Raw genomic sequence first — 27,031 nt, forward strand, 5'->3', positions numbered from 1 at the left:
GTTTTTGGCAACCTTGTGTTGAGCAAGTCTACTGGTGTCCTTTTCCAAACAACACTTGTTTATTTTATGTCTGTCTATCACATTTTGGTATTTCTTGCAGTATTTCAGACTTCTAAATTATTTTTACGGTGACCTGTCGTCAGTGATTTTTCATGTTACTAATGAGATTGTTTTGAGATGCCATGAACTGTGCCCATGTGAGACTGTAAACTCAGTTGATAAGTGTTGTGTATATTCTGTCTGCTCCACTAACCAGCCGTTTCTCTGTCCTTCTCCACGTCTCTTTCTTCCCTAAGACAAAACAGTATTGAAATCAGGGCCATTCATAACCTCACAATGGCTTATAAGTGTTCAACTGAAAGGAAAAGTCACACATCTCTCACTTGCAATCAGAAGCTATACATGATTACACTTAATGAGGAAGGAATGTCAGCCTTTCTAGGCTGAAAGGTAAGTCTGTTGTGCCAAACAGTCAGAAGAGTTGTGGCAGCGAAGGAAAAGCTCCTGAAGGAAGTCAAGAGTGCTGCCCCCGTGACACACAGCAGATGAGAGTAAGAAAACAAAACGGCGTCATTGTGACATGGGGAGCGTTTTAGTGTCTGGAGAGAAGCCCAGACAAGCCAGGACAATCCCTTCAGAGAAGCCAGAGCAAGGCCCGGACTCCTCCATCCTGTGGAGGCTGAGGGAGGTGAGGAGGCCGCGGAGGCCGGGTCTGAAGCGGGCGGGGGTGGTTTCGGGAGGCGGCAGCGCAGGGAGACGGAGGGTCTGCGGCGCGTTCTCGGGGCGTCTCCGCGGGAGTCCCCGGCGGCGCCTGCGCTCAGCAGCGGGTTTTCAGGGCGGGGCGAGAGCCTCCCGCAGCAGGAAGACGCCGCCTCGCGCCCCGCGTGGCCGGAAGGAGACGCCGCCTCGCGCCCCGCGTGGCCGGAAGGAGATCCCTCCGAGGACTTGGCGTGGCCGGGAGGAGATCCCTCCGAGGACTTGGCGTGGCTGGAGAGGAGTCCGCACCGGCTTCGAGGCCTCCGAGGACAGGCTGGCTGGCTGGCCGCGGCGGATGCAGCCGGTGACTTGCAGGTTGTGGCGGCGCCTAGTCGCCCCTTCCCAGGCCCTGGGCCTTCACAACGACGGCGAAGCTGCTGTGCCGTGCTCGGTCCGTGTGGCGACAAAGCCTGGAGGACAGCGGTGTGCTCACAGCCTGGTGCCCTGAAGGCTTCCAGCCGCTGCTGGGACTTGCTCAGAAATAGGAAAGCTTCCTGTCAAAACAGCGTCACTTACTGACCCTGCGTCTGATGACACCAGGGTTCTGATGGAGTTGGCCGGTGGGAGTAACGTTGTCTCGTGCCTGCTAACACAACATCCGTTCTGCAGCCCACGGATCAAGGAGGCATTTCCACTCTCAGGTGTTCTCTTTGTTAGCTAATTCTATTTACTTTAGGAGTGCAATTAACGTACAGTGTTACGCTAGTTTCAAGGGTACAGGGGTACAGTATAATGATTCAACCATTCTGTACATTACTCGGTGCACCTCAAGTTACATATCCTCTTAATTCCCTTTATTTCATCCCTGTCACCCACCCATCTTCCCTCTGGTGACCACCAGTTTGTTCTATGTATTTGAGAGTCTTCTAAGACAGCACAAGCAGAGGAGGGGCAAAGAGGGAGACAGAGAATCCCAAACAGGCTCTGCGCTGTCAGCACAGGGCCCAACAAAGGGCTTGAACCCATGAGCCAAGAGACCATGACCTGAGCCTAAATTAAGAGTCGGATGCTCAACCGACTGAGTCACCCACGGGCGTCTCTTTGTTTTATTTCTCATTCAAGTCTTCTTGCCTAAGAAGTACCTTTCGTAAGACTATATGTGCCATAGGTAGGGTTCCTCTGATGGATCTGGTAGAAGTAACTTGAAAACCTTCCGGGAAGGAGTCACCATCCTAGATGCCGTGAAGAACATTCATGATTCATGGGGAAAGCTCAGAATACCAGCGCTATTAGGAATTTGGAAGAGGTCGATTCCAGTCTTTTTTTTTTTTTTTTTTTAATGTTTATTCATTTCTGAGAAACAGAGTACAAGCAGAGGTAGAGCAGAGAGAGAGGGAGGCACAGAATCGGAAGCAGGCTCCAGGCTATCAGCACAGAGCCTGACGTGGGGCTCGAACTCACAAACTGTGAGATCATGACCTGAGCTTCTCTCCACATCTGTAAACTGCTGTATCTTTATCTAAGATAGTAACATCAAGTCCAATATCATAAAAAAGTAGGAAAAATAAAATCAAGCCAATTCCAGCCTACGTGGTGTTTGAAAAGTGACTGCTGTCAGAAAGGTTTGTTGTTCAGTTAGGATCACAGTCCTGGGCTGCCCATTTTCTAGTTTCTGAATATAGTTATTGCATAAATTTTGGCCAGGGTTTTGTTGTTTGTGGAGGGCTACTTTGGTACTAGTTACTCTGAGTATAATAATAAACTGGCTGCGTGTGTCCCCATCAGTCAGCTAGCTCAGCCTCTTTTTTCCCCTCAACGTAACAAGAGTGCCCAGCTATGCTTGGAAAAAAGATTATAAAGTTCAGGGAACTACAAGCGGCCATTTGTGGAGGAGTATTAGAGGTAGAAGGTACAGAGAAAAAGTTCTAGAAACCTTTCAGGTCCCCTGGAGTCTTCATGAATATTAAGCTATGTGGACATATATGGTGTGACCCCACGACCTCTGCCAAAGGATACCTGCCAGGGTTTTCAGCTGTAAAGCTTATACACGCCTGGGAGACATTCCATTGCTGACCACCCAGGGAGAAGGCACCTGGTTTAGGACTAGAACATTCAGTGGAGAGCTCAGAAGGGCTGAGCTAGCCTAAAGTAAAGGTTGAACCCACCCTAAAAACATACAAACATGCTGTGAAAAGTTCAAGATCTACAATTTAACAGCCACTCAAAATAAAAAAATCTCAACATTCCTTAAAGGAAGACAGTTGAACAGTTTTCCATTTTTTTCCACTAGAGTGTGTTTTAGCACATCCAGGATCATCATTTTATTTCACCCAGAAATACTTTCATAATTGATACTCTAGTAAACAGTTGTGTTGACTACAAATGATGAAATATGAGGTATAGAGTTTGAGGAAAGATGAGCCCTTAGTGTAACTAATTGGAGAACCGAATCCTCTTGGTGCCAGAATTCACCACTTAGAATTGCCAGAAGTTCCTAGATTAAGCATAGCACGTTCTAGAATAATTTTAAGATTAAAAAAATATGAGTCGCTAAGGGAGTAGATCTTACAAGTTTTCATCACAAAGTGATGGTTGTTAACTAATGTTGTGTTAATCATTTTATAATATATACATATATCAAGTTCGGTTTTATCTCGTAATATCATAGTGTTCTATGGCAGTTATACCTCAGTAAAATCAGGGGAGAAAAGATTGAAAACCTGGAATGAGATCTTCATTATCATTATCAAACGTTTGTTATATGCTTCCTATTATTTGTATAGAGTGCTAAAGAGATATAAGATGCTAGTGAAGAGAGAACTATTTAAAGGTAATGGTGATAAAAAGCAGCAGATGCTAAGTGAATAAATAACCCCCAAAGTGGGAATGGCAGTTAGGGGAACATGCTAAGTTGTCAGTTTTGTGTACAGGATTCCAGCTATACTTGTGAGGAAAACCGGACTTAATTTAGTTATACTGACAGGAGAAATACTGCATAATCAGCTAGCTGTATTTCTGAAGTTCATGTCCATCCTCTCCACCTCCCAGATTCATTCGGTTATCTACTACATTATTATTTTCTTTAGCTGGCACTGAAAGTATTTGAGATCTCCTACCAAATAGAGATTGTTGCAATAAATGCCTGCTGAATTTAATTTATAGTGACCATTTTCTGTATGACTTTATTTAGCCCTCCAAGTCTGAGTTGACATAAATTAGAGGCAATTTTTTTTTTGAAGACTTTTCCTATAATTTTTTTTTTTTTTTTTACAAATAGTTTATTGTCAAATTAGTTTCCACATAACACTCAGTGCTCATCCCCACAAGTGCCCTCCTCCATGCCCACCCCCCCTCCCCCCCACATCCATCAGTCCTCAGTTTTTGTCAGCATTCAAGAGTCTCTCATGGTTTGCCTCTCTCCCTTTCCCCCACCATTTCCGCCCTTCTTCTCCCCCTTGTTCCTCCGTCAAGTTCCTCCTAATCCTCCTATACGTGCAAACATATGATATTTGTCCTTCTCTGCCTGACTTATTTCGCTCAGCATAACACCCTCAAGGTCCATCCATGTTGCTACACATGGCCAGATTTCATTGTTTCTCATTGCCATGTAGTATTCCATGGTATAGATAAACCACATCTTCTTGATCCATTCATCTGTTGATGGACACTTAGGCTCTTTCCATGTTTTAGCTATTGTGGAGAGTGCTGCTATGAACATTGGGGTACATGTGCTCCTATGCCTCAGCATTTCTGTATCCCTTGGGTAAATTCCTAGCAGTGCTATTGCTGGGTCATAGGGGAGTTCTATTGTTAGTTTCCTGAGGAACCTGACTTTTCCTATAATTTTTATGACCTATTTCTGAGTGCTGTGTTTGAGTTTTGATTTTTGTCAGTTTGGTGGGAATATGCTTCCTCAGGCTATGGGAAGTTTGATTAATAGTTGTCCTTCCCTATAGGAGTTTTAATTGCCCTGTTGCCCTATGGGGGCTGCTTGTTGCCAAGAATCCCTTGCTTTTGTTAGAATGGGGCACTGAGAAACTTGACTTTTAATTCATGAGAAATACGTTAGTAAAACAGAACTCTGGAATTGGCTTGATTTCATTTTTCCTACTTTTTTATGATATGGGACTTGATGTTACTATCTTAGATAAAGATACAGCAGTTTACAGATGTGGAGAACTCATTTGAAATTACAGATACTGGGTTCAGTCTAGTCTGATTCTACTTTTCACTGCCAGTCACTTTGGTAAAGCTGCTTTTTAAGTCCATTTTTATGCTTTTGTGTGCCTATAAAATGAGAAAAACAAGTTAGCGTGTTCTTATTAAGTTGCAGTTGATATTTTCTAGGCTGCCTTCTGAATTATTAAACATAATCTGCTTCTACTCGATATTTAGGGCAAATTATGTCAGGAGAAGTAGGGGATTTAAGTTCTCTAAATATGTGGATTCCCTTATCTCTTTTATTTCTCCAAATCCAGTAGTAATGTACCCACTTTAATTTCCGATTTTAGTTAAGTCTTCGTTTTTCCTTAGTTTTTTAAAAAAATTTTTAGTTTTCAAAGAACTAATTTGTTTTCATTGATTTTTTTTTCCTCTTTTCAATTTGGTTCATATCCAATCTTTTTTATACCCTTCCTTCTGTTAGTTTTGAGTTTAGTTTTCTCTTTTTCTAGTTTCTTAAGGTATAAAATTAAGTTATAGATTTGAGATCTCTCTTCTTCAATGTAAGCATTTTAGCTATAAAATTTCCTATAAGTACTGCGTTTACTCATACCATGATGTTGTGTCTTAATTTTCATGAGTCTCAAAGTATTTTCTAATTTCCATTTTGGTTTTCTCTTTGATCTATTGGCTAAGAGATGTTTAATTTCCATGTTTGTGACTTTTCTAGTTTGCGTTTTGTTATTGATGTCTGTTTTTACTAAATTGTGGTGAGAGAAGACACTCTGTAGGATTTCAGTCTTTTTAAATTTATTGAGACGTTTTTCTGTCCAAATGTATGTTCTCTTCTGGAGAATGTTCACGTGCAGAGCAAGAACATGTATTGTGCTGCTGTTGGGTGGAGTGTTCATATGTGTTTTAGGTCTAAATGGTATATAGTGTTTAGATTCTTTTTCCCTCTGAACTTCTGTCTGGTTCTATCCATGATTGAAAGTGGGACATTGAGATTCCCAGCTGTTAGGATAGAATTGTTTCTCCCTTCAGTTTGGTCAGTATTTGCTTCATATGTTTGAGGTGTATCTGTTTGTAATTGTGATCCCTTCTTGCTGGATTGACCTTTTTATTACATATACAGATCTTCCTTGATCTACAGTGGGATTTTATTCCAGTAAATCCATTGCAAGTTGAAAATGGCATTTAACCTACCAAACATCAGAGTTTAGCTTAGCCTACCTTAAATGTGCTCAGAACACTTACATTAGCCTACAGCTGGGCAGCATCATCTAACAGAGAGCCTGCTTTTTAATGAAGTGCCAAATAGCTCATGTAAATTATTGAATACTGTACCGAGAGTGAAAAGAAGAATGACTGTATAGAAACAGAATTTTTTTTTAATTCATTTATTTTGAGAGAGAGAGAGAGCACAAGTAGAAAGGGAGAGAGAGGGAGAGAGAATCCCAAGTAGCCTGCACACTCAGGCAAGAATCGATCTCACAACTGTGACATCACAACCTGAGCCAAAATCCAGAGTCTGTTGCTTAACCCACTGAGCCACCCACGTGCCTCAGGTCTAGAATTTTTGTAAGTGTATCAGCTGTTTACCTTTGGGATCTCCTGGGTGATTGGGAGCCGTGGCTTGCTGCCTCTAACGTTACATGATTATCGTACTGCATTTCCCTAGCCTGGAAAAAACATCAAATTTGAAATAAGGTTTCTACTGAATGTGTAGCACTTTCACATTGTTGTAAAGTTGGAAAAATGTAAGTTAAGTCATTTTAAGTTGAGGATTGTCTGTGATGCCCGTCTTTGTCTCTTGTAACAATTTTTGATTGAAAGTATTTTGTCAGGTCTTATTATTAACACCTTGCTGTGTTTAATTGCTGTTTGTATGGAAGATCTCTTCCATCCTTTCAATGTCGACTATCTGGCTTTGGATCTAAAGTAAGTCTCTTTAGACAACTTAGACATAGAATCCTATGGTTTTTTAAAAATCCATTCTGACAGTGTTTGCCTTTAATTGGAATGTTTGACCCAGCGATAAAGTGATTACTGATAAAGAAGGACTTCTTCCATTTTGCTCTTTTCTGTGTGTCATATCTTTTTTGTCCCTCAGTTCTTCCGTCAATGCCTTCTTTTGTTTGATTTTTTGTGATGTACCATTCTGATTAGTTTCTCATTTCATTTTCTGTATGTTATTTTCTTAGCGGTTGCCCTGAGGGCTGCATTTAACATCTTGTACTCACAGTAACCTAAATTGCATTAAAAATAATTTAGCTTCATTAGTACATAAACAGTATATTCAGGAGTATGTACAGGAGTACATATCCATTCCTCCCTTTTTTATGTTCTTATTGTCGCACATTACATCTTCATACGTTGTGTACCCATAACATAGATTTATGATTACTATTTTAGGCCTTAGTCTTTTAAGTCACATAGGTAAAAAGGTGGATTGTTGAACCAAAAATGCAGCACTGCTGGCTTTATATTTACCTGTACCTTTACCATTGTTCTTTATTTTTTCCTAAAACTTTAGAATATGCTCTAGTGTCTTTTTGTTTCTGCATGAGGGACTCCTTTTAGGGGTTCTGGTAGGTAAGGTCTGCTTGCAACAAATCTCTCCACTTCCGTTTGTTTGGAAATCTTTCTCTTTTATTTTTGAAGGATAATTTTTCTGGATATAGAATTCTTGGTGACTTTTTTTTCTTTCAGCACTTGTGGTATGTCATCCCACTGCCTGTGGCCTCCATGGTTTTTGATTAGAAGTTAGTTGCTAATCTTACTGAGAACCCCTTGTTGTAAATGATGAGTCACTTTTCTCACTGCTCTCAAGATACTTTGTCTTTCAATAGTTTGAATATAGTGTATCATGGTGTGGGTCTTTTAAAATTGTATTTGGAGTTTTCTGACCTTAACTGGATGATTAGGTTTATGTCTTTACCAGATTAGGGACATTTTCAGCCATCATTTATTCGGTTATTTTTTCTGCTTTCTCTTGCCTTGCCTTTGGGACTCTCACTCTACATATGTTGGTATGCATGGTAGTGTCCCACAAGTCTCTTAAGCTGTGCTTTTTCTTCATTCTTTTTCTTTCTCCTTCTCAGACTGTATATTTAATAAAGTCACATATGAACAATAATATTTGTTGAGTTTTAGTGGACCATAGTCCACAAGTTATTTGATGTAGTATACTGTATGAGCTGACACAGGCCATATCTCTGTGGTAGAGGATAAAACAGCATTGTGTACCAGTTTTGGCACTTAAAGCCTCTGCCCAGAGGTGACACAAATAACTCCCCCTTGTGGTTTATAATAGGACAAAGTCAGTCACATGACCATTCCTTTTTTAGTGGTCAGGAAAACACAGTTTTCTGTGCCCAGGATGAAGAATATAATATTTCTCAGTAGCTTAAATGACCACCCGGAATGGGTACAGTGCAATTGTACCTGTCTCTGACGAGCTTCTATTACTAAGCAGGAATGAGACTTCTCAGTATGCTTTTATTATCTCTTTTCAAACAAGGCCATGAGAAAGCTGTCTGAAAACACATTTCTGTTGCCACTGTCCAAGTCCTTCCTTGTGTACTCTTGGTTTTTAAAATTTTTTAAACGTTTGTTTATTTTTGAGAGAGAGAGAGCACAGGTGGGGGAAGGGCAGAGACAGGGAGACACAGAATCTGAAACAGGCTCCAGACTCCAAGCTGTCAGCACAGGGCCTGATGCGGGGTTTGAACTCAAAAACTGCAAGATCATGACCTGAGCCGAAGTCAGATGCTTAACTGAGCTGCCCAGGCCCCCCATTCCTTGTGTACTCTTACCGACAGTCTCCTAACTAGTCTACAGGTTCCATTCCTTCTCCCCACTCCATTCCCCTGTCTGTTCTTTAGCATTCATTCTCATATTTTTTTCTGCAGACAAAGGTTATTGTTAGTCTCCTTAACTCTCTAGTAGTTGTCCGTGTCCTAGGGTCTGGAATTGAAGCCACAGGCTCACACATGAGTTCCTTCACTTACCAACTCTGTGACCATGAGCCAAAGCTTTAGTTTCTTTTCTGAGAAAAGGGGGAAAATAATACCTGTCTCAGAGGATTATTAGCATTTATGTGAGATATGTGCAGAACATTTTGTACACTCATACATAGTAAATGCTCAATTTATTGCTCCTGACATTGAGTGTTCTTTATAATCTCGTTTTATTGTTCCAGCCTCATCTTCTGTGATTCCCTTCCAAAAGTCTGATACTGTACACTCAAATTATTGTTGAACTATAAATAATAGTATTTTTATCAGAAATTTAGTTTTTTTTATTAATGTAACTTCTAACTCTATTTTTTACTTAATTTGGAAGAAGACATGGAAACTTGTGTGTGACATTTATCTCTAATTTTATAATGGGAATATTGAGGAGTCAGGATTTACTTAAATTTGCTTTGAAATTCATATACTACTTCAGCGCTCTAATCAATGAGAGTATTTATATAAAGGAAAATAGATGGCTTCCAATTTGAAGATGGTAACAAGACTTTTTTCATCCTTTCTTTTGAAAATAACCAGCAGAATAACAAGTTGAAATACTATTTTTATCTTTAATGAAAGTGAGAGGCCTCTTTAACCCTGAGCTAAACATTGGATGAGAAAGAATAAATGACAAAGGAAGAATATGAAACTCAAGAGCCTAAGGTTAGTTACATAATACTGATAAAAATCAACTTGTTTGAGTCCCATAAATACAGCAGAACAAACTAATGGTTACCAGCGGGGGGGCGGGGGGGGGAACCTGTGGAGGGTAGGCAAAATGGGGGAAGGGAGTGGCAGGTACAGGCTTCCAGTTATGGAATATATAAGTCATAGGGATGAAAGGTACAGATTGGAGAATATATAAGTGGTATTGTGATAGTGTTGTGTGGTGACAGATGGTGGCCACACTTGGGATGAGCATAGCATAATGTATGGACTTAATGAATCACTGTTTTGTACACCTGAAACTAACATAACATTGTGTATCAACTGAATTTCAGTTTTCAAAAAATAGGAAAAAAAAGAAAAAGAAAAACAACTTGTTAGACCTTCAAAATCTTGGAAAGACCCAGGAATTAGATACAGTAGTACCATAGAATATAGGAGTGACCCAGGAGCCATAAACAGGAGGGTTGTTTTGAAAATTTGAATAAGGTGTGAGGAGTTTTATGTTTCCACATCACAAGTGACAGGAAGTATATTGTCTGGTAAGCCAGAGGGATTCCAGACACAGAGTAGGGCAAGGGTGAGCTGCTGAACTAAAGATGGGGATTAAATGAAAATTGTCACACTGAACAGTAGGATGGCAAGCCTTCTTCCTCTGCTTGGCTCTAGACTTCTAGCTTCTGTGCTTGATATCCCCGGCAAGATTGAGGGATCCTTCCTGGGGAAATTAATTTTTTTTAATGTTTTATTTATTTCTGAGAGAGAGAGAGAGAGAGAGAGAGAGAGACAGTGTGAGCAGGGGAGGGTCAGAGAGACAGGGAGATACAGAATCCGAAGCAGGCTCCAGGCTCTGAGCTGGCTGTCAGCACAGAGCCCGATGTGGGGCTCGATCCCATGAACCATGAGATCATGACCTGAGCCAAAGTCGGATGCTTAAATGACTGAGCCACCCAGGCGCCCCCGTTCCTGGGGAAATTAAATGAGTCCAGAAAAATGACTGAAAAGGCCCTGATATTTGAAGACCTCAACAAAAATGCCAGCTGGTTTCTAGCAGTTGAAGAGCCCAACTTGAACACACAGACCTTGTAATTAGAATTAGAGCTCATAATTTTTCTTGCTAACCTCTTCAACACGGATGGACAGCCAGGAATTGTTAGGCATCCTAGGAAAGCTTCCAGGGTGAAGGAGAGACACACAGCAGAAAAAGGAAACTCAAAAGAAATAGACAGTACAGGGAACAAAAACATTTTGAGGAAATGAAAATTCACAACCTCAGACAGGTGTTATCTAATTAAAACTGGTGTATGAGAAGAAAGGGAAGGTGGGCGACAGTGTTCCTGGGAAGAAAGGACAAAAGTAGAAATTTCAAATTCAGTGAAGCATTGGAAGAAACAGTTGGGGAGCTCTCTGGGTAAGAGGGGCAAAAAGGAAGAATTAGAGGTTCATCTGAGGTCCAGTATCTAACCTCATAGGAGCTCCAGAAAGAGGAGGAAGTAGAGAATCTTTTTAGTATGTTAAGGAAACAAAATATGTAAACTTGCCAGACCTAAACTAAAGACTGTTACTAGCTTGCTTGGTGCAAACAATGATAAGTCCTCATACTTGAAAAAAAAAAAAAAAAAGTACACTGTCCTGAAATTTTGTAACTCCCTAGAAATCAAAGGAAGGTCACTCCTAAGAACTTCCTGATGGGAAAAACAGATCAAAAATAAAGTCTTTGAATAAGAATGTCATTGGACTCCACATTAGACTTTAGAGTCTAAAAGACATTTTCGGAAAGGCTTTAAAATGCTGAAAGAAATACATCAGTGTAAGCTCTTGTTAAGGAATTTGTTAGTATAACAGTATAATGGTAAACTCTGAACCCATCTCCCACCTTCACAAGTTATCGATATCTCTCCTATGTATGTATGCTTTTAGTATTTTGAACAAATTTCAGATACTGTATCATTTCAGCCTCAAATAGCTTTATCAGTAACAAGTAGACATTTTAAAGAAACAAAGCTATAATGCTATTAAATCTAACAAAATTAATAATTTATTAATATCAGTCTCCATTTTAATGCAAAGCTGTCTTTTTAGGAATTTGTTCAAACCAAGATCTATTTCATTTGGTGTATATGTCTTAAGTTTGTACTTTTTAACCTACCTACTGGTGTTGTATGCATTTATTAATTTTATTCCCTGTGTCTGTTATTTTGATAGGGATTATAAAATTGTGATTAAAATTTTTTTTAAATGTTTATTTATATTTGAGAGAGAGAAACAGTGAGCAAGCAGGGAAGGGGCAGAAAGAGAGATGGATACAGAATGTGAAGCAGGCTCCAGGCTCTAAGCTGCCAGCCCAGAGCCCCAGTCGGGGCTCAAACTCATAAGCCATGAGATCATGACCTGAACTGAAGTCAGACGCTTAACTGACTAAGCTACCCAGACACCCCCAAAATTTAAAAATAGGTTTTTTTTAAATTCTACCATTCGTTCTGCATTCTGTAGCTATCCTTACATAAAGAAAAACTTCTTTCATGGTCTGTTTGACATTTACCCTGAAATATAGTCCATACAGGAAAAAAGAAGAGATAGTTGATCCTTTCCCTTTTCTTGCAGTAACCAGTTGTGTCCTAAGAACTTCCAGAGGAACCAACTAATGAGTGCTGTTAGTATTGTAAATGTGGGGGTTTTTACATTTTTGGGTTTTAACCAATTGCAGTCATTCTTTTTGATCAGACTGTCACATGTTTAGCCTGTTGGAGAGCCCATAAAAATGGTATTATTTAAATGGCATCCTTGCTTGTCAGACCCAAGGCTCATGTTACCAGATCTTCCCCCTATATTGGAGTAAGTCAGCGCTCCAAAGACCTTTGGCTTCCTTCTGTGCAAATTAATATTTTGAAGACTGTGACTTGATGCTGATTGTTATTGGTTATATTTGCTTTTAGGACTTTTTAGTGCACAGAGATAAAGAGTAAATTTTAGAAAGAGGAAAACATATTGTGAGTTAATAGTGATATCATTAATTCAAATTAAAGATTAAGTTAAAAGTTAAAGTTTTTAAAAGCTTTAAAATTGGGGCGCCTGGGTGGCTTAGTCGGTTAAGCGTCTGACTTTCGCTTAGGTCATGATCTCACTGTTCGTGGGTTCGAGCCCCGCGTCGGGCTCTGTGCTGACTGCCAGCTCAGAGCCTGGAGCCTGTTTCGGTCTGTGACTCCCTCTCTCTCTGACCCTCCCCTGCTCACCCTGTCTCTCTCTCTCTCCCCTAGAAATAAATAAAACATTTAAAAAAAATAAATAAAATAAAATTTTTTAAAGTTTTGAAAGTTGAGTTTTACTTCTCTAGCTTTATATTTGTATATTTTCTCTTATTGATAATCTCGGTTCCTAATAATGTAAACATAATCACTTACTTGGTTCATCCTTTTGTATACAGAGTGGCTCCAAAATAATATCACTATTATTATAACAGTATTATTACTGATTACAGTTTGATTCTTTTAGGATTTTTATCCTTAGAAATTTTCCATTAAGGATGCACAAACTACTGTATTTCAAAGTTACTTGAAATAATTCTTATTTGTGCTTTCAGCTTGATGTATAATTAGGTTTGTTTCTTTTCTGTTTTTAGAGATTGGCTTTTGTTGTTGCTTTTAATTTTAATTTGGTTTATTATATAAAATATTTTAATGTCCCAAAGTTTAAAAAAATGTGGCATTCCTTACCTTATATTCTGTCTTCCCCTGTAGGTCACCATTTTCATTTTAGTTTTGGGTCTTCTTTTCATTTTTAAGTTTAGCATAGGCGTATGAACATTTGTTTTTTCCTTCCCTGTCATACAAATGTAGCAGATTACATACAGTGTTGAGCACGTTGATTTCTCTCACAAGAGATCCTGAAGTCATTCCAAGGAGTCTAGAGAGTTCTTCTACCTTTCCTTTGTTTTTTGGCTGCATAATATTTTATTCTTGAGATGCATATTTTGTTTGCAGCAGTCTTTTGATGTAATAAGTTTCTTTCTGTGAGCATCATCTTGTGTTGGGATATGCAGCTTAAAACTCTCTACCCAGATACTCATGCAGGTGTCAAAATAAAGACAGTGGACTTGGGAATTGCCACTTACTCCACATACTCTTTTCCAGGAAGCCACAAGAATATGTGACCCCAGTAAGAGGAATAAAGAAAATAAAGGCTTATAGGAAAGAAGCAAAGAAATCATCAGGATGATGACAAAGGGAATTACCAGGATAATACTGTGCATTAGACTTAGTCATTAGGGCGCTGGGCAGCAGGAGAGATGTTACGTTATTGTCACAGGCTTGACCGCATAGAAAGTTTATTGAGAGTTGTTTTTGTCAGAGCTTTTAAGGAGTCAGAGAAAACTTAGGTACAAAACCAGTTAAATGGAAGTATGCAGTAAAGTTAACATCAGAAAAATTAGCAAGCTGTGTAAGAAAAGAAATGTAATCACTCAGTACTTCTTGACCCAGAAGTAAAAATTATTTATTCGATCGTCGTAATGAAAACATTCTTGCATACTTAGGAAGATGGGGAAAATGGAGAATGAGAGTGGGAAGTTAGTAGATAATGTCTAAATAATGATACCGAAGCAGCTTGAGTGTATTGTGGAAAAAATATCCAGGTATATAGAAGAAGGTAATAGCTAAAAAAAAAAAAAAACCAACAACCAAAAAACAAAACTGAAGCTATTTGTATCTTCACAAAAAAAAAACCCCATAACAACCTGCTTTTTCCCCTTTGTCATAAGCTTCTAGCACTATTTGTTTAAGTCACGTATATGTAGTGCTTTGAAAAATAACTTTAAAACTAGATAATGTGGAGAATTATCTCAGGAAATTCATTATAGTGTGTTTGATTAGCAGTCCAGATAGGAGTCCTGTAAACTAATAACTCATGGTGTCTTTCTTAGTAGCTATCACAGCAAGCACGTTACATGAATCTGAACCTGTGTGGTTTAACATTAACCAGTTTAGCCATTCAGACATCCACAAGGAGTCAAATATTCCAGGTCACAGTGTAGCAGAACAGGGTAAAGTGTCACCAAGCTTCCATATGGAAAGTTACCTAAAACCAGAAAGCAGGAAAAGTATCAAAATAATTTTCACCAAGCCAGGAAGCTTAAAGGCTGTTGAATGTGTTAGACTATTTACACATAACTGTAAAGGTATAGGTGACTGGAGACGGAGAAATGGCAGGCTCATTGTTGCCAAGAGTAAGCGACAGTTGACAGTAAGAGAAGAGATGGATAGCTTTTAAACCCCAGCACAGGAATTGAGAAAGAATGGTCCCAAACATGCAGAGATAAAGATCACAGCACTATCATCTGGTCCTTTTGAGGGGTTGTGTGTGGTGGCTGTTGATCTAGGCACTCTCATGTAGCAGGGAGCTACCAGGTTTAGCCATTTTGCTACTTATTATCAAGTTTTATGTGAAATATTTCCTGTTGTATCCCTGAATTGACCTTAATTCCGATACATACCCAAAGGATAGAAGAACAAGGATGTTGTATGGCATAAGGTAAAATGAGGTGAGGATTTGGATCACTTTGGACATGCTCTATGTAGAAACGTGTGTATCTCCCAAAGTTGCCCACCTCAGAAAGGGCCATCAGTTATTTAAAAACATTTGTTGGTTCTCTTGAGAATTTGCTTTTACTGTTTTTTAGATTCTTTGCTCTCCTGCCTCTACTCCTACCTCCCCCCCCACTAGTTACATTGGTTAAACCCTTTTCTGTAAGTGCTCACTCTGCTTCAAGGGAATTGAAGTCCATTTTTCATTTCAGAACCTCAGAGATTAGTGCCTGATTTGTAAGTTTGGTTATGTTTACTCTGGGTATATATGAGTCACAGAGTGGGGGAGAATTCATATCTTTCTCTTTAATCGTATATATTTGTTTTTTTTTTTTAGAGGGAGTCCACAAATGAAGGGGACACCTCATTTTAAGGAAGAACAGTGTGCTCCAGCATTAAATTTAGAAATGAGGAAAGTACTGGATTTGCAAGCACCCATCATGAGGTATAGTACCTTGGTTAAATTTAGCATTTTGTGATGCTAAATTTATACAATGTAGTTGATTAATCACATGATCAGTAAGAAAGTTTATTTCATTTTTTACATCGAGAATAATTTCTTTAGCTTTAAATGCTTGATAAACCGTTAGTACGTTATTATACTTCAGTTATTTATTAATAAACTGAAGCCCGTAAATTGAGCATGCCAACTATAATTTTATTAAGAAATGTATATTTTTTGGAAGAACTGGAACTGTTTGAATGATAGCATAGTTACTTGAAATGATACTGATAAAAATCACAGCAGTTGAGGAAAAGGGATAGTGACTTATTTCCAATACTTTTTAAGTTTTGGGGAAATATTTGAGTACTTGGAAGAAAGTTAAGCTTTCTGATCTAAGTATGAATAAAGGTTTTATGCTAAGGCCAGAATTATCAAAGTAAAAAACTTATTTCATATCCATTGGAAGAAAAAATAAGTGCATGTGTAATTTGACATTAGTGTATGTGTAAAACGGCATTTGACATTTTAGTTGTCTGTAATGTGTGTTTCTTGTTAAAAGTGTATTTTTTAACAAAGCTTTTACTGTAACAGTAATTTTTTTGTTTCTTTTTAAACAAAGAGTTCTTTTCAACTGAATTCAGAGTTAAAACTGGCCTTCAAGAACGTTTTGCTGTCATTGTGCCAAATCGTATATGATTATGAAATTCCAATGGTGATATTCCAGCCTTGTCTGCATCAAAATAGCCAGTAATTCTTACCTCTGATGATATGATTTACTTTAAAAAATGATAAATATTAGCAAAAATATTGTAATTCAAAATTCATTTTGTTAGGAGTCATTAAAATCTTCTGTCAAAATGTCTGCAAATAATTTCTTATGAAAAGAAACATTGATAAATTAGATTATATAAAAGTTAAAAAAAGAAACTAGGGGGAAAAACCACCTTAAGTATGATCAAAGGAAAACGTAAACTATGAAAACAAGGAAATATACTTGTAGTGAATATCACAAAAATTCCAATTTTTACAATACATAAAGATTTCTCATAGCAAGAAAAAAAAACAATAGAACAAAGGGACACAGAATGTAAACAGTTTCTTTTAGTTGTCTACATTTCAGTTAATATAGTAAATAATCTCCTTTAGGAGAGTAATTAAATGACTTACATGTCTGAACAGTTAGGTAAAATACCGTTTTCGGGGAGATCAAGGATAAGAGCTTTATTTATTTATTTAAATTAACATTTTATTTATTTATTTTTTAATTTTTTAATAGTTTATTGTCAAGTTGGTTTCCATATAACACCCAGTGCTCATCCCCACAAGTGCCCTCCTCCATGCCCATCACCCCCCTTCCCTTTCCCCACCTCCATCAGCCCTCAGTTTGTTCTCAGCATTCAAGAGTCTCTCAAGGGTAAGAACTTTATACACTGCTGGTGGGAATATAAATTTATACAATATCTATGGAAATTAATTAAACAGTGTCTATCAAAGTTACATAAGCTCATGGTCTTTGTCCAGCATGCCTGTTGTTAGGAATTAATCATACAAATGTCATAATTTAGATGACATGCTCATAGGGTTTTTCATTGTTTGTAATAACAGAAGATCAAAAGCCACCTAAATGTCAGTCACTAGGGAGCTGGTTAAATAACTTTTCTTACCTTCTGCACAGTGGGAACAGTATGCATCTGTAGAAACATTGAGGGCACTCTTTACTGAAAACACTTCCCAAATGTGTTCTCGGGTGAAAAGAGCAAGTTGTACTCTGTAATAATGCTAATATTTGTTTTTAACGTTTATTTATTTTTGAGAGACAGAGACAGAGTGGGGGAGGGGCAAAGAGAGGGAGACACAGAATCCAAAGCAGGCACCAGGCTCCCAGCTGTCAGCACAGAGTCTGAAGCGGGGCCCGAGCTCAGGAACCACGAGAGTATGACCTGAGCCAAAGTCGGTTGCTTAACCGACTTAAGCCATCCAGACGCCCCAATATTTATTTTTACAAGGGAGCTGGTAATGTTAGAATATGTATTGTTCTGGAAAAATGTATAAGAAACATTATGAGAAATGAGTGGGTAGGCCACAAGTTGGGGAAAATGATTTTTTACAGTGTAGTCTCATTAAATATTGAATTTTAGGGATGTAACATACGAATATATTGAACTGTATGAATGTAATGCTAGTGTTTTTTAATTCATCTCAGTCGCATTTCTAAAAAAAAGGCTATTTTCACCATTACTTTTGTTAGACTGCAGTACAGATACTGGTACACATTAAGTAAATAAAACTGTTTGCAAGTGCCTGGCTTTTGTCTCGCCATGTTTAGTCCATCTTTTTATGTATTTTCTTCAAAGAAAAATAAGATTGTTTTGTTCTCTTTATTTGCATCAATGTGATCCGGGTTACACAGGATTGACTTTAAGTTATGATCACCTTGTTTTTTTGTTTTTTTTGTTTTTTTGTTTTTTTACAAATAGTTTATTGTCTAAGTTATGATCACCTTGATCAGAAAGTTACTCTTGACCTCAGATGTTATTTCAGCACAGAGATCCTTTTTAAGAATGTAACTTGCTACGTGAGGAATTTGGAATGTCTGTGGGTACAGCCTATGTGGACTTGTACAAGCGTGGCTTTCTACCTGCATCCAGTGGCAGACTGTATGGATCATGGGGATGGAATAGAAAAATAGGCTCTAAAAAAAAGGAAATCCTGTCATCTTGTACAAGTTTAACTTGTCAGATGCTAAGAGGTTTTATTTGTTTTAATGAGGTGCTAGTTTTTAATATACACAACAAATTTAGGTGATAGAAGGAGATCTGTAGGGTTTATCTTGAGACTTCTGAAAAATAATTGCTTTTCAGAGCAGTATTATTAGCACCTGTAATGCATACTTGTTGGAAATGTGGTTGGATATCCTGTGTGGATTTTTCATTGAAGGGTAATGCATACTTGTTGGAAATGTGGTTGGATATCCTGTGTGGATTTTTCATTGAAGGAGAAGACACGATATTTGACCTTTGTAACCAACCATCTTCCCGCTCACCACCAAAAATACAAGTCCTGTGAAATTAGAGATAATAAACTTTTGCTTGTAGGCATAATATGGTAAAAACTCTTGCCATCTTTTAATTTTTGCTTGAAGGAAGACTAGGATTAATGGTAAGCATCCAGTGTGTGTTATTAATTGAGGATAGAGTGTTTAGAAGGTGAAAAGTATGGATATGATCAGTAGTTAAAATTCTTAGTCTGTTTCTAACTAATACCGTATGATACTAGTAAATGCCACAGTTTATTACTTATCTTCCTTCATCCCGGCGCTTAGGAAAACCCTATGTAGTTTATAGTATTTAATATTTGTTAGATATTAAATATATTTACATATTTGAGAATTGGTGATTATGAATGATATATTTCCCATTATTATTAAGACTATTTGATTAATGAGAAATGCTAGTCTACTTTTTAAATGTTTTTTTAAAATTTTATTTATTTTGAGAGAGAGAGTGCGTACCTGAGCGGAGGAGGGGTGGAGAGAGAGAGAGAGAGGGGGAGAGAGAGAATCCCAAGCAGGCGCCATGCTCAGCACAGAGCCCAACATGGGGCTCTGTCCCACAACCCTGGGATCATGACCTGAGCCAAAATCAAGAGTCGGACAGACACTTAATCGATTGAGCCACCTAGGCACCCCATCTGCTTTCAAGATGATGCTGTGCTGCTTCCAAGATCCTAAATTAAGGGGGGAGGGAAGGCACCTCTGTCATATCAGTTAGCTGTTAAAAAGCCCATGAAATCAGTGATTGGAGAAGCTCTCTGAGGACATAACTTAGAGTATATTTATGTATATTTTGTGTGTATTTATACCCAGCAGTGATTTTCAAAATACTTAAAAACCAGTGCAGCATGAAAAGACATGTCATAGTGATTATTGGTAGAGAATCCTGATATCTCCTTATTCCAAGAATTAATCTTTAATTGTTAGATCTTTGTAGCATTGGCAGTCAGTGGGCACATAGTTGCATGGTTGGAACAAGACCTGTTTACTAACCTTAGGGAAGTGCTCCATAATTTAACAAGTGACCTCAGCCTTCGTTTTAATGAGTTTGCTTACTTCCAGTTGAATGAGGAGGATCTAACTTTTCCTGTGGATTCTTCGTCATATTTATCGTAGTTATATTAAAGTCATTATCTTTTAATTCCAACATCAGGATTGACAGAGTATATTTATATTGATTGATTTCTCTCTCGATTCTGGGTGACATTTTCCTGTCCCGACACATCTAGTCATTTTTGTCCTAGTGCTGGAGATGACAATGTAGAGATTCTTGATTTCTGTTAACTTTGTCAGAAGAGTGCTGAGTTTTGCCTAGGAGGTAGTTAAATCCCTGTAAGGTAACCTTGATCTTCCTTCTAACTGTCATATGCAGTGATTCTTATAGGGAAATAGAAACAGGGGAGAGGGTTAATGTAGTTGGAAAAAACCTAGGCTGACTCCTGCTGAATGAAAATCACTGGTAAGCCAATGACTACTCCACTAAATTGCTTCTCCTGACATGTAGAAGATTTAACCCCTAAAGTTTTTATATTCTACTTACTGCATGCTACATGCACATTTTGCACTAAAATACAAATTTGAAAGGGAAAAATATATAATACTTCAAAAAGTGAACTTTCTGTAAACTCAGTTGATTGCAGATGTTCTGAAGTTCAAGAGATGGATCTGGGTAAGAGAATATGTCATTCTACTCTTTTACTATTTTTATAGCTGGGAAGAAAACCCTTCTTCATTGTCTGAGATCCTTGGTGAATGATTTTTAAAGGATTGAGGCTTACTTTAAGAATTAAAGCATTAAAAACTTTTGCCCCACCATTATGGATTAAACTGTTCCTGAAATTTACTCTTCTTAAGTATGAAAAGAATTTTAATAGTATTAATATAATAGGGAGTATATATTATGGACACCACATTTTTCATTTTTTCATTCTTTCTTACACTTGCATTTTTATTTATTTTTTTTGAGAGAGAGACAGAGTATGAGCGGGGGAGGATCAGAGAGAGAGAGGGAGACAAAGAATCTGAATCAGGCCCCAGGCTCTAAGCTGTCAGCACAGAGCCTCATGCGGGGCTCGAACTCATGACCCATAAGATCATGACCTGAGCCAAAGTCAGACGCTTAACCAACTGAGCCAGCCAGGCGCCCCTAGCATTTGATACTCTTGATTGATACTCTTGAGTATGCTTTCCACTTTACTTTCCATCCATCTTACTCCATTGGCTCTTTGATGTCAATTTCCACTAGTTCCCCTGTTCTCTTTTTCTTCCTCTATGCCAGTACCTTTGCACTATCATTCTTGGGTTCCCTTTTCCTCTTTCCCTTTCTCCCCTTTTCCCTCCTCTCACAAACATTTCATGCCATGTGTAACTAGCACTGCCTCAGGGGCTGGACACATAAGAGTGAGCAAGGTGGACATTTATTTGCCATTAGTTAAGTAAATGTTAAGTCTCTTTGTAAACAAGTAAGTGTGGAGATCATACTCCATAATTCTCACTTAAGTCAACTGAGAGGTCTTCTGAAAGGAGGAACTGTTGTTCCCACCTCGGAATCTCCAACCAGAACATGGCCTGTCGTGGAGCATGGGCTTTATGAATGCTTGTTGTATGAATGAACGTCAGGCTCAGCAGTACTCCAGAAATACAGGGATCTAGAACCGTGTGCTCCAGTAAAGTAGCCTCTAGTCAAATGAAGTTCCTTGATGAATTTCGATTAGTTAAAAGTGAGCAAAATTAAGAAATACATTCTTCTGTCACACTAGCCATGTTTGAGGTGTGCAGTCACCACACGTGCCTGCTGCTTACCATGTCTGATAACACATTTCCATCATTGAGGAGGTTTTGGTGGCCAGAGCTAGAGGACTATTACCTCTGTACTCTATAGCTCCAGATTGCCAGCCTGTCATAAGTTGTTCTTTTTATGGTTTCTTTGCCTTTTTCCTTTCTTGTCAGTTATCATCTTTCATCTTTGAATTTGCTGTTTGAGTATTTCTAGTTTTAACCAAGTTGATCAAGTTCATGACGATGGCTGCCCATAGTCTTGTATTTCATCCAGAATTTTTGATTCTAGATTCAGTTATGCAAAGATGAAGCCACTAGATACTTAAATTGTAGATAAGTGACAGTTTGTAAGTGGTTTCATGATCCACTCTACATGAATATTCTCCAGAGCCATTATATTCATACTCCTTGCTTTCTGAGTGTGTTCTCTTAGTAGGTCATTGATTCTAAATTGCTTACTTCCCTACAGTTTGCAGTCCATGCTGGAAGATCTCCTAGTTGCGACTTCTGATGGGCTTCTTCATCTTATTCACTGGGAAGGAATGACGAATGGAAGGAAAGCTATTAATCTTTGCACAGTACCTTTTTCAGTAGATCTGCAGTCATCTAGAGGTAGGTATACTTTCTGCCTGGGGTAGAGTCAGATGTTTAATATTTGATATAATCTGGTTAGATATTTTTATGAGTGAACATTGATTTTTCTACTTTGGAATTAATTATGCAAGGGGGGCAGAGAGAGAGAAAGAGTGTGTGTGTGTGTATGTGTGTATAGGAAGGAATAGTTTAGTGGCTTAGTGGTGTTAGATCATTGTTTTTGCCCTTTTAACTGTCCTTACAGGGTTTGCAAAAAGAAATGTGAGGGAGTTATTTACTATACTATATGATATTCATATTTCATGTACTTGTGTTTCATCAGCAGGTTCATTCCTGGGTTTTGCAGATGTGCACATCAGAGACATGGAATACTGTGCCACACTTGATGGCTTTGCCGTTGTGTTTAATGATGGTAAAATTGGGTTTATTACTCCAGTGTCGAGTAGATTTACTGCGGAGGTATGGCTTGTTTTGGAATGTTTATTTTCTTAATTTTGGATTTACTAATTTTAGTTTTTGTTATTAAACTCCACCACCAGTTTTCCTTATTTAAGATTTTAGGGTTATTGTTCAATAATTTGTAATCAAAATGATGCACAGATTACACTTAATATAAGTAGACAAATCTGTTAGATGTGTTGAAGAAAAATGATAATTCCTTCCCTCTTTCCTGCTCTCTTCACATCCACTTTCCATTCTTGGAGGCAACTACTTTGTTTTTCTTCACTGGTTATTTTGCTTTTTATTTCCACTGCTCTGAGTATTTAATTTTTAGTTTTTAGGCTGTTTATTGACTTCTCACTGTGGAAAAAGTTCATTTGCTTCCGCATTCCTACCGCACTCTTGTATTCTTCCCATCTTCCTAATACAGTTACTATGATTTCTGTTACATTCCTATTCATTGCTTATGTTGTTATTGCTATATAAACCCTATTAGTACCTGAGCCATGTGATGCTATGATTAATTTTTCTTTCCTGCAGGTTTCCCTCCCACTGGGAATTAATAATTGTTCTTTATGTTTGTTTAGTTTTTATGTACTTACCAGTAACTGAACCTCAGACTGTCTTCTGGTTGTGTAAATATCTTTTCAATTCCTTCAGACACATTAGGTCTTCTGTTTGTTTCATCTTCTTGAAGAAATTTCTCTTGAAACCTTCTGGCTTGCTCCAAACTGGACTGCTTGCTCAATGTACCTTTAACACAGCTGTGTTTGTTGGCTATCCATCATCCTGAGGATTTCCTTAATGCCTTTGTTTGAATAAGATCTTTCCATAGTTAGTGGTTGATTAATATATGTTTAGTTGTTAGATGAATTTGGTTGCTGTGACAGAGACCCAAAATAAACATTTGGATTCACTGAAAGCTGTGTGGATTTTGCTGGGTTTGGTCGACCCTTATCTTCGTCATAGGGTGAGCTAACTGGATTGTTTCCTAACTTCCCCTTTCTGCTCATTGGAAGAGAGTCCTTTCCAGAGAATACATACCTGGCCGGCCCAGTAGCCTGGGATTTAAGTTATGGAAGTATTAAATTAGAAGATCCATATTTTCTTACCCAGGTTTTCAGTGTGGCCAGAGACTACCAGGGTTTTCTGTTTCATTTTTCTTCAAAGAAAAATCTCCATTTTTCTGTTGGAGTGAAGGTGGGATATTTCTTAGCTGCTGAGTTTGGGAAGGTACTGTGGGGCCAGCCAGCTGGTGCTTCCACAGGCTGTGAACCAGTCCCGCTGCTGGGAGTGCAGCCTTTCTGAGCAGTCTCAGCCCCTAAGCCTTCTGTGTGCCCTGCAGGGTGAATTTAGCTGTTTTTCAACATTGTTTACTGTAAGCTAAGGGTTCTGTTCATCCACATGCTTCCTAGCTTCTAAAACTTTCTGATACTACCTCCTCACCCATTCTTTTTCCTTGCAAGTTTGTGCTTTTTGAAAAAAATTTGTTCTAAAAGTTGGGGATTTAAGAGTCAGAGAAGCTAAATATTCAGTCTTCTCTCTTTGACTGGAAAAGATTTTAAGTTTTTAAGGGCATATTATTTTCTACAGTGTCAGTTTTAATATTCCTAAAGCTGTTTTCCATTATCCTCTTTACTCAAATAGTAAAGTACTAAATAGTACATTTGTGGTAACATGTTAGTATATAAGAGTAAAAATAAGCTTTCGGAGAATAACTTTTTAGAAGGTATATTTGTAAATTATGTTTGGGATTTAAATGTTTTTATTGAAAACAAAAATCCTAGAACTGAAAAAGTGACTCATTTCTGATGATCAGCTTTTACTGATTTTTCTTAGCATTTGGTTAAAGAACATTTTCCAGTAAATTAAGAATTTTAAAAATAATGAAAAAGCAAGTGGACATTATTAAATAAGTTAGAAAATACAAATTACAAGAAAAGAATACATATATGTATTACTGGCAATTGGGAAATACACTGATGGCATATTTATGTTAGGCATTATTTAAGTGCTTTGTAAAAATTCTGTTTGACATTTTTTGATTCTTTTAACAGATGTATTAAAATATTTCAGATTATGTCACTCTTCTGCTTAGAACCCTTCAGTAGGCTTAGGTGATTAGGACAAAACCTGCTGAAGATGACTAGAAAAGCTGGAGGAAAAACATTTTTAAATGTGCCTGAGACTAAGGAATCACCAGACCAGGGAGGCAGCGGCCCAGTGAGTGGTTGAGGCTGTAGTGAGCATGGCCAGCACGGCTGTATGCGGCGATGTGGATGCACGTGGGTGGGTCTCACAAACGCACTGAGTGAAGGCAGTAGACGGAAAGGAGTATGTGCTATGATTTTATTTTATGTAAAAGTAAAGGGAAAATAAAACCATAGGCTATTCTAAATTAGAGTTTGTATGGATGCATGTACTTAAGTGGTATCCATCTAATGGGAAAGAAGGAAGGGATCACCATTTAAGTCTCGATACTGGTTACTTTTGTAATAGAGTGTGAGGGTATATTGATGGGGAGGGACGCTGTTGTGGGGCTTTAGATACTTCGAATTCTTGGCCTGAGTGCTAGCTAATTCCACAAGTGTTTACTTTGTGATATTATTGAGATGTACAATTTTGGTTTTGCACATTCTTCTCTAATGTGTTATAATTCGTAATGGGAAAGTTAAAAAAAATTTAAAGAAGGGAGAGAGGCAAACCATGAGAGACTCTTGAATGCTGACAAAAACTGAGGACTGATGGATGTGGGGGGGAGGGGGGGATGGGCATGAAGGAGGGCACTTTGGGGATGAGCACTGAGTGTTACGTAGAAACTAATTTGACAATAAACTATTTGTAAAAAAAAAAAAAAAAAAAATTTAAAGACCCTCCAGTGACTCCCCATATGTAAGTTGGAAAAAAGTCAAAAATTTTTGTAGTGGCTTTCAAAGTGCAATAAATCTGGACTTTTTAACATCTGTTATCTCATCTACTACTTCTCCTTCTGCATTCCACTCTACTCCATCTGCATAGGCTTCTTTCATGTCCTGTGAACATGCCAGAAATGCCACTAGCATAGGGCCTTTGTACTTGTTATATCTCTTTCAGTACTTTCCTCAGAATGCACCTTTGTGGGAAAAACTGTTTAATATCATATCCCTTTCCTGTACTACCTATTCCCTGTAATTGCTGTATTATTTTTTTCTATAGCATTTACCAACCTCCAATATACTATACAATTTTTTTTTTAACGTGACAGCCTTTCAACATATGAGGCAGGGCTACACACGAAGGTTCTGTTGTATTTGAATACCTGCCATATCCCTAGCACCTGGAGCAGTGTGTGGTGAAGAGTGGGCCCTGGAAAAGACTTGTTACAGAAATCAGCGAATTTCAGTCTGAGCAGTGCTCCAAAGAAATAATGCTCAGTGCTATCTTTACATTTTTTGTCATCTAAAATAGTTTGTAGCTTTATTATTAAAATTGGAAAATAAATTCTTACAGAAAAGGAAGCACATGTGCCATGTTTAGGTAGTTGATCATATAGTTCATTTGGGAATTAAATAAAACCTGTAGTATTATATTTTACACAGAGCTATAATTACATTGAGTTTTCTAATGTTTACTGTTGGGATCATGCAGAAATAAAGTGCTGGGGTTTTGTGCTTACTAAACTCATAGTCAACAATGACTTTAGCCTTAGAATTTATAATCTAAAACATTCTTGGTTTGACAAAGTAAAACAGACAATGGAGCTGAATCTATTCTGTTTCTATATTCAAAATAAAATAGCATTTAAGCTTAATAATAGTGTTATTCATTAGTCGAATGGTTAACTTGTTGAGTGCTAGCCATTGTATTAACAAGTAATTTACATAGTCATTTAATCCTCACAACACTCTAAGAGATTAGTAACTTCCAGGTGAGAAAATGAGGCTTGGAAAGGTCAGATAATCATCTCAGCAAGCGAGCACTAGATCTGAGATGTTAGGTCAGGCTGCCAGGTACCGGTAGTTAACCATACCAGGTGATGTGCCTCACTGCAAAACAAAGGAATAATAGAGAATAGTGGGCACTTGACACCTCACAAATCACTTCTGAAAGATAGGCCAAATAAATTTACTCTTTCCTCCCAAGCAAGAAGTTAAACACTGTGTGCTGGGTGGTGAGGATGATAGTAGTGAGCAAGGTAGATTCAGTTGCTGCTGTCGGGTTTACTTTCTAATAGGAAAGTCGTCATCTTTTAGTTTGGGTTTGGAGATTGTCCATTTTTTTAGTGTTTTATAAGTAGATAAACTAGCACTGGACTGAGCTTCTGTGGGAATATTTGTTGAACTAATAAATGAAATTGGTATTTTAAGGGAGAAAAATTGGGTGGTAGTCCTGATGGCATATTTTCCTATCCAGATGAAACCACATGGAGCCTTCTGGAACTGTGTTTACTGAAGGCAAATTATACTGATTATAATATATTTGGACAGCACTTTTAAGACCTTCATTATTTTCCTTTGTTACAGCAGCTCCATGGAGTTTGGCCACAAGATGTTTTTGATGGAACCTGTGTAGCAGTAAATAACAAGTATCGACTAATGGCGTTTGGTTGTGCAAGGTAATTGAG

At 38.0% G+C, this 27,031-nt stretch overlaps 1 protein-coding gene across 5 annotated transcripts in view; it reads left to right on the top strand.

The window, feature by feature from the left end:
- RIC1 (RIC1 homolog, RAB6A GEF complex partner 1) overlaps positions 1-27,031 on the top strand; it is a 152,096-nt gene that overhangs the window by 80,244 nt on the left and 44,821 nt on the right. For 2 of the 5 annotated variants that reach the window (XM_039230797.1, XM_039230800.1), the window contains 4 exons: positions 15,456-15,563; positions 21,863-22,005; positions 22,310-22,446; positions 26,931-27,022. In XM_039230797.1, coding sequence (XP_039086728.1) covers positions 15,456-15,563; positions 21,863-22,005; positions 22,310-22,446; positions 26,931-27,022 — 480 coding nt within the window. Of the gene's footprint in view, positions 1-555; positions 689-9,422; positions 9,537-15,455; positions 15,564-21,862; positions 22,006-22,309; positions 22,447-26,930; positions 27,023-27,031 lie in introns of those variants that run through there. The other 3 variants (XM_039230801.1, XM_039230799.1, XM_039230798.1) reach the window with 3 other exon arrangements.

Source organism: Hyaena hyaena, unplaced genomic scaffold, assembly GCF_003009895.1.
Source record: "Hyaena hyaena isolate Hyena2069 unplaced genomic scaffold, ASM300989v1 scaffold_51, whole genome shotgun sequence".
In the NCBI taxonomy this organism is placed as follows: Eukaryota; Metazoa; Chordata; class Mammalia; order Carnivora; family Hyaenidae; genus Hyaena; species Hyaena hyaena.